Source organism: Cricetulus griseus, chromosome 9, assembly GCF_003668045.3.
Source record: "Cricetulus griseus strain 17A/GY chromosome 9, alternate assembly CriGri-PICRH-1.0, whole genome shotgun sequence".
NCBI lineage: Eukaryota > Metazoa > Chordata > Mammalia > Rodentia > Cricetidae > Cricetulus > Cricetulus griseus.
Genome location: NC_048602.1, coordinates 25,926,922 through 25,934,660, shown reverse-complemented (window position 1 = coordinate 25,934,660; position 7,739 = coordinate 25,926,922). Strand labels below are relative to the sequence as shown.

The 7,739-nt window shown below is 38.6% G+C and overlaps 1 protein-coding gene across 1 annotated transcript; it reads right to left on the bottom strand.

Annotated features, from left to right (window-relative positions):
• Window positions 1–508: 508 nt before the first annotated feature.
• On the bottom strand, window positions 509–1,456 carry LOC113838658 (vomeronasal type-1 receptor 4-like). The gene has a single exon (XM_027434240.1). The coding sequence runs from the start codon at window positions 1,454–1,456 to the stop codon at window positions 509–511; it is 948 nt and encodes a 315-aa protein (XP_027290041.1).
• Between the last annotated feature and the right edge of the window lie 6,283 nt (window positions 1,457–7,739).

The following is a 7,739-nucleotide window of genomic DNA, read 5'->3' as shown; positions in this document are numbered from 1 at the left end:
TATGACTGTCTCAAGGACAGCTATGGTACAAGGACATCCCTTAAATTCCTGTCAGTTATACAACAAAAGAGTCTCCCCTATAGTAGTATTTGAGGTCGGTAATAGCTAATGTAGGATATGTTATTTGTTCAATGGTTAAAAGACATTCCTTAGGACAGAACACACCCCCCAAAAATCATAACACAAGCTCCAATAAGCATTTAAATTTTTTGATTAGAATTATTTTAATAGAGAAAAATCGAGAAGCAGAAAATTGTTCAAAATACCTAAAATATATTCACTTGGGCAAAGTGTCATAATTTGAGTGGATAACAAATGTTAAAGTGATTAAAATTATGTACACAGGGTCATATTCCCGAAAAATGTTAACTAAATGAATTTTAATGTATTACAGAATGTCTGAAGTATAACCAAGGCCATATCAGTTATTCAAGGTCCACATTCAATTTTTTTATCCTACGTAAATCATTAAGACAGTTTTCCAATGATGGGAAAGTGTGGTTTCAGCTCAGACACAGAGTATACTTTGAAAGCAGGCCACCTTCCTTACACAAAAGGAAGAAGTGAGTTGCCAAACAAGTTTATTATTTTTCATTAGTAAAAAAGGGCAGATGGTTGGGTGGCATGTTGCCAAAATGGCATTAATTCCCTCCACATTTGGAATTTTTGCTTGTACATAAAAACCAGAAAGGGTGATGAAATTGTTCAACCAATAAAAGAACACAAAACAGATTACCAGCAACAAGATGTTGTGAGTGGCTCTGCGTTCAGGAGATGGCTGGCAGGAGAGACTTGTGCTGTGGAGATGCTGGACTCTCTTGCGGTGTCTGTAGAGGACAGTTACCATGTACAGGCTGGTCCACATCATGATGGCCACGTAGAAGAGATCACGAATGAATATGATACTCAAAAATGACCCTGAATTTTGGTTCCCAAAGTGCTTGTTTTGACAGTAAGGATCCAAATATCCATTGCCAAAGTGAGTAGAATTGTTTTTGGCTATAACCATTGGAACCATGTATGTATAGATGAGCAGGTTAATGAGCCAGGAGCAAAGTAAGGATGACAAAGTCAACTTGGAGAGTTTAGGCTTAAGCCACGCCCACCGAGAATTACTGGGAGTGATGGTGATGACTTGAAATGTGCTCAGAACAGCGGTGGTACTGATGGACATACCCCGGGAGACTCTGAATATAAATAACACTGCCCTACAGCCAGCATCATCCAGAAATTTGGTTACTCCAAAGAATGACATGATATGTGATATCAACGTGAATATGACCATCAGCACATTAACTATTGTCAGGTGCATGGAAATGGAATCCATCAACTTCTTAAAATGAGGCTTAAAGAAGGAAGTATATATGTACAAAATGAACAGTAATGAGTTCCCTGTGACACCAACACATAACTGAGTTATGAGACAGACCCCCAAGATGGTATTACTTGGAAGCATGATCATGTGTGTCAGGTTTGTTAGGCTGAGAGTGATAGATAAAGCAACGTATTATAAAACTATTTTTCAAATGACATTTGTGGGAAAATATAATGATTGACAGCTCAGCAGCAAAACTTGTAAGTGAGAAATGTCCAAATCCTTTCTATTCTTTTGTGTTGTTTTGGACAGGGCTACTTTGTGAATCACTGGCTGTTCTGGAACTTGCTCTGTAGACCAGGCTGGTCTCAAATCCACAGAGATCCACCTACCTCTGTCTCCTATGTGCTGGGATTGGAGGTGTGTGCCGTCACCATCTGAGGAAATGTCCAACTCCTTTCAATGTTAGTTGATGACATCTTAGCAACTGCATTCCTGGGATTCTTGACCATCTTAAAGGTTAGAATAATGTGTTGGAAAGCAGGTCAATTCAACCCAAACATCCTGAATGCATGTTAGGCAAAAGGTATGCTGACCTACGAGAAAACCGAATTTGCATATTCTGAGGCTTTTAATAAATGTTATTAGCTTTATGAGTATGAGTGCTTTCCCTGTATGTCTGTGCACTATATGCATGCTTGAGAATAAAACCCTGGCACTCTGGATGAGCAGCCTAAAGTCTTTCCCAGTTGAACCATCACTCCATTCCCCAGATATTTTCATTCATCGGCTGACGTGTTTTCCTTTAACCCAGGTATCATTGGAATCATGTTTGTAGCAACATTTGTTTCTAACAAAACAATGTTTGTGTGTGTAGTTGAACATCAGTGGTGTAGATACACACGTTTTTCTGTCAGTTTTGTGATGACTGAATACTTGGACTTTCCATGTGGGATGATTTGTCTTGCATGTTACCTTATAGTTTAACCAGCAGTGTTCTGAGGGATTTCATTTCCTTTCATCTCTTTTGCTAACACCTTAGAGTTGAGCTGCTGATATGTGGAAAGCAAAGGCCAGTGTGAGACTACAATCCCACAGTGGTGAGCTCATCTTCACAAAAATGTGTTTTCTGTGACATTGGATGATCAAATCAGTCAGGTAGATTCTGATTGATAAACTCACAGTAACAAAGATTTATGTGTGTTGTTATTGCTATATCTGCATTCTATTGCCATCAGAAGATTCTTTCGTTGTATGATTTTGTTGAATATGTTGTCTGTACTTTTGATTTTGGATTCTTCAACTTCTTCAATGCCATTCATTCTTAGGCTTGGTCTTTTCATGGTGTCCCATATTTCCTGGCTACTGTGTGTTTGGGATTTGTTGGACTAACAGTTGAATTATCCATCCAGTCCCCAGAAATTTATGAATTTTCTCCAGGCACACAAATCTCTGTCTCGTCACAAGCCCCTACAATAGTTATTTGATTCTAGTATGAGGGACCAACTTTGAAATTCCTTGAAGAATTCTAACACCTAGGATATTGTTCTTCCATAATCCCAGTTATTTCTCATATCAGGGATTCAGTTAGTTTCAAGGCTTGTCATTGTTGACCATTGCTATCTCTTATATAGTTAAACAGCACCCACCATTCTTAAGCTTAGAAAACACCTCTCATCTCTCCTTGGCCTTATGGCTTTTTCACAACCATGTTTTCTCCTGGATATCTCACAAATTAGTCTGTATTGGTTGTCATTCTCCTCACCATCTTCCTGAAATTTGTTTTTTCCTCATCTTTCTGCTATATATCTGTCCTTAAACACAATAACTTGTCATTGTTTTGTGACTCACCATGGTCCTGAAAATCCCCTCCACTAACCATGTTATTAATATTTTCTCCTGCAAAGAAAAGGAGGACTGGGCTAAAATGTCAGACTGTCATTTGAACCCAGATGAAACAGACTCACACTGTGACTTGCGCAGGAAGATCCTATCAATGGAAAATGGAATCACCAACGATTAGCATGCACTAGTTTTGACATTCAAGAAAAAGAAATTTTCTGGGCTGTGGTGGTGAAAGCCTTTAATCCCAGTACTCAGGAGGCAGAGGCAGGTGGATCTCAGTGAGTTTCAGGCCACCCTGTTCTGCTTAGCTAGTACAGGACAGCCAGGGTAACACAGAGAAACCCTGCCTGGAAAGAAAACAAAAACACAATCTAAAAAATAACACACACACAAAAGAAAATGAAATTTGGTGTGCTCCAGGTTCCCAACTTGTGTGGGCTTTTGTGGTGCAGCTGTTTTTGAGTTAATTCTGCTTCTAGAAGAAACCCCTCACCCATACTCCTGTAAGTAACCCCAATAAAACTCATTGATCAACTAGAGTAAAAAAAAAAAAGGAAATGAAATTTGAATACCAATGAAGAGATATATAAAAAACTACCCTGGAGCAACTGCTAGATATGTGTAAAAATATGTGAATTCCAAATAAATATTATTATATTCAATTGTATACATTTGTTAAATCCTCAGAAATTAATGAAGGTATAATCAAATTTAAACCAGAACAATGGTATAGATGCAGTAAAAAAACATAGAAGTGAACTATCCAGTTGTATAAAATATATGTAAGTAATAAAAAATTATAATGATAATTTTAATTCAATCACAATCACACTCCACAAAATACAGATGACACATATTATTTGGAAGTGGCTATTTGAATTTTACTGAGAGCATAATTGTAAATATTCCTCTTTTCTTTCTTTGAAGGCAACTGTTAGCATGCTGGCATGTTGGAGAAAGAATGAAAAAAATTCTACACCCTGGCTAGGTGCTAAAAGATTCACCCTTTTACAGCAGTGCAAATATGTCAAGAACAATGGAGAGGTAAAAGGTCCCTGAGAGAGTGATGATCATCCCACAGCTGGAGTGTCACAGTGAACATCAGAAAAATGAGTTTATACAGCATTGTGTGCACTATATGTGAGATGCAACTCTAATTAAGAAATATGAAAAAGAAATATGCAAAATTTTAAAGAATTGGAAGAAAATGTCAACCAACTAACTGACAATTTTCACCTTAAATAAGGTATACTTCACATAAGAAATGTTAATGGCACACAATTACTACCTCCAAACAACCCACCTTCAGCACTGTGTGAGGACACTATGCATTGGAAAGTGAGCATCAATGTAAAGGTTGAGTGTGGTGGACTAGATTGTTTGGTGACAGATGGAACCTTGAAGCCCATTGAGCAGCTGAAGTAGCCAACTGATGCACTCCAGGTTGAGTGAGAGATTCTGTCTCAAAAATTAGGAGGAGGTAGAGGAAGACACATGATGTCAGTGTCTATCCTGTGCACACACAGGAACATGTGATCACACGGTCACATACATGCATACCTCACACAAAAGAAAGGGAAAGTTCTGGTACTATCTCTCCTTTGAATTTCTGGTAGAATTCTGCAGTCAATCCATATACAGGAAAAATAAAGCCAAGGCTGTAGAGAATACGCTAACCCTCCTCTGTGAGACTTTGCTGTGGTTCAGGAAGAAAGACAAAGCACTTGGGTGAAATGTTGTATACAGCATCTGGCAAACTGCAGTGATGTCTGTCCAGAATATTGTCCTTTTTCTTTAAGTTTTCCAATTTTGTGGAGTTCAGATTTTGAAAGTATGTCCTGAAGATTCTCTGGATTTCCTCAGTGTCCGTCGTTATGTCCTCCTTTTCCATTCTGACTTTGTTCATTTGCATGTTTTTTTTCTTTCTTTTGGTTAGTTTGGATAATGGTTTGTCTATCTTGGTGATTTTCCCACAGAACCAACTCTTTGTTACATTGAGTCTTTGAATTGTTTTTTTTTTTTTGTTGTTGTTTCTACTTTGTTGATTTCTGCCCTTAGTTTGATTATATCCTGGTGTACTCCCCCTGGGTGATTGGCTTCCATTTGTTCTAGAGCTTTCAGCAGTGATGTCAATTCTCTGGTGTGACTATTCTCTAGTTTCTTCCTGTGAGCACTTAGTGCTATGAACTTTCCTCTTAGTATTGCTTTCAAAATGTCCGTAAGTTTGGGTATGTTGTGTCTTCATTCTCATTGAATTTTAGGAAGTCTTTAATTTCTTTCTTGTTTCTTCTTTATTGCATGTTGTTCAATTTCCACAAGTAGGTAGGGTTTCTGCAATTCGTATTGTTGTTTAATTCTAACTTTAAAGCATGGGTAAGACACAGGGGGTTATTCCAATTTTTTGTACCTGTTGAGGTTTGCTATGTTGCGGAGTATGTGGTCAATTTTAGAGAAGGTTCCCTGTCATGCTGAAAAGAAAGTATATTCTTTTATGTTTGGATGGAAAGTTCTATTGTTGTCTGTTTTACCAATTGGCCCATAACTTCTGTTAGTTCCTTTGTTAAGCTTCTGTCTGCTGGTCCTGTCCAGTGGAGAGAGCGGGCTGTTGAAGTCTCCCATTATAACTGTGTGAGGTCTTATTAGTGATTTGAGGGTTTCTTTTGTTTTGTTTGTTTGTTTGTTTGTTTGGTTGGTTTTTTGAGACAGGTTTTTCTCTGTGTAGCTTTGGAGCCTATCCTGGCACTCGCTCTGGAGACCAGGCTGGCCTCGAACTCACAGTGATCTGCCTGCCTCTGCCTCCCCAGTCCTGGGAGTAAAGGCTTGCACCACCAATTCCCGGCCTTATTTTTCTGTGATTTGAGTTTTAATAATGTTTCTTTTATGAATGTTTGTGCATTTGTATTTGGGGCCTAAATGTTTAAAATTGAGATTTCTTCCTGATGGATTTTTCCTGTGATGAATATGAAATGATCTCTTCATCCATTTTGATTGAATTTAGTTTGAAGTCTAATTTGTTAGATCCTCGGATAGCTACCCCTGCTCCTTTCTTGGGTCAGTTTGATTGTAATATCTTATCCCAACCCTTTACTCTGACGTAATATCTGTTTTTGAATTTGAGGTGTGTTTCTTGTATGCAGCAAAGGAAGTGTGGCTTCTCTCTTCGCATGCGATTGGTTAGCCTGTGTCTTTTTGTAGGCGATTTAGGTCCATTAATATTGAGAGAAATTCAGGACCATTGAGTGCTTATTCTAGTTTGTTTTTGTTTTGTTGTCAGTAGTGGTATTGTATGTGGATTTACCCAGCTTTTTCTTTTGGGTTTTGGTAAAGTGGGATTATCTATTGCCTGTGGTTTTGTGATTGTAGTTAATTTCCTTAGGTTGGAGATTTCCTTCCACAACTTTCTTTAGGGCTGGATTTGTTGATATGTGTTGTTTAAATCTGGTTTTGTAGTGGAATATCTTCTTTTCTCCATTTATAGTAATTGAAAGCTTTGCTGGGTTTAGTAGTCTGGGCTGGCATCTGTGTTCTCTTAGAGTTGGTAGAATATCTACCCAGGTCCTCTGGCTTTCAGAGATTCCATGGAGAAGTCCTGTGTAATTCTGATAGGTTTGCCTTCATATGTTAATTGGCCAATTTCCTTTGCTGCTGAATATACTTTTTTTTTGTAATTTTTTTCATTAGTTCAAACTAGGAATAAGCTTGTTTCACATGTCAATACCTTCTCCCTCCTCTCCGGACCACACCTTCGTTCCCTACCCCTGAACTATCCCCCATCCCATCCACCCTCCACTCCCCAGGCAGCATAGAGCCCTCAAAGTCCACCACATCATCCTGGGCTGGGCCTAGGCCCTCCCTCATGTGTCCAGGCCAAGAGTGCATTCCTTAACATGGGTTGGGCTGGCAAATTCCCTTCTTATATCAGGGAAAAATACTAATCCTCTACCAGGGGACCACTAGTGTTCAGATGCCTCCTAATTGACATCCACTTTCAGGGTTCTGGATCTGTCCTGTGCAGGCCTCCCTGGGGTCCATGTGCTTCCACTTGATCAGGCCAGTTGTTTCTGTGTGTTTCATCAGCCTGGTACTGACCCCTTTGATCTTTATTTCTCCCCCTCTGCAACTAGGTTCCAGAGTTCAGTTCAGTGCATATCTGTGGGTGTCTGCGTCTGCTTCCATCAGCCATTGGAAATAGCAGGATACAAAATTAACTCAGATATTTGGATTTCTACACCAGCTTGTTTCTTGGGCCTCTTTGATTGGAAAATCTATTCCCAACTCTTTACAATTAGAAGTGTTTTAATAGAGAAAAATCAAGAAGTAAAATATTGTTGAAAATACTTACAATATATTCCTTTGTCCAAAATGTCATAAATTGAATGGGTAGTAAATGTTACTTATTAAAATTATGTACTCAGAGTTGTATTTAAGAAAAGTGTTAACTACATGAATTCTAATGGATTACAGAATGTCAGAAGAAAAACCAAATCCATATCAGGTATGCAAGGTCCACCTTCAAATACTTTATCCCATGGAAATCATCAAGACAATTTCCCAATGATGAGAATGTGCGGGTTTCAGC

Excerpts from the sequence above, each read along its gene's own strand:
- LOC113838658 (XM_027434240.1), bottom strand. The coding sequence starts at position 1,456 with ATGCTTCCAAGTAATACCATCTTGGGGGTCTGTCTCATAACTCAGTTA.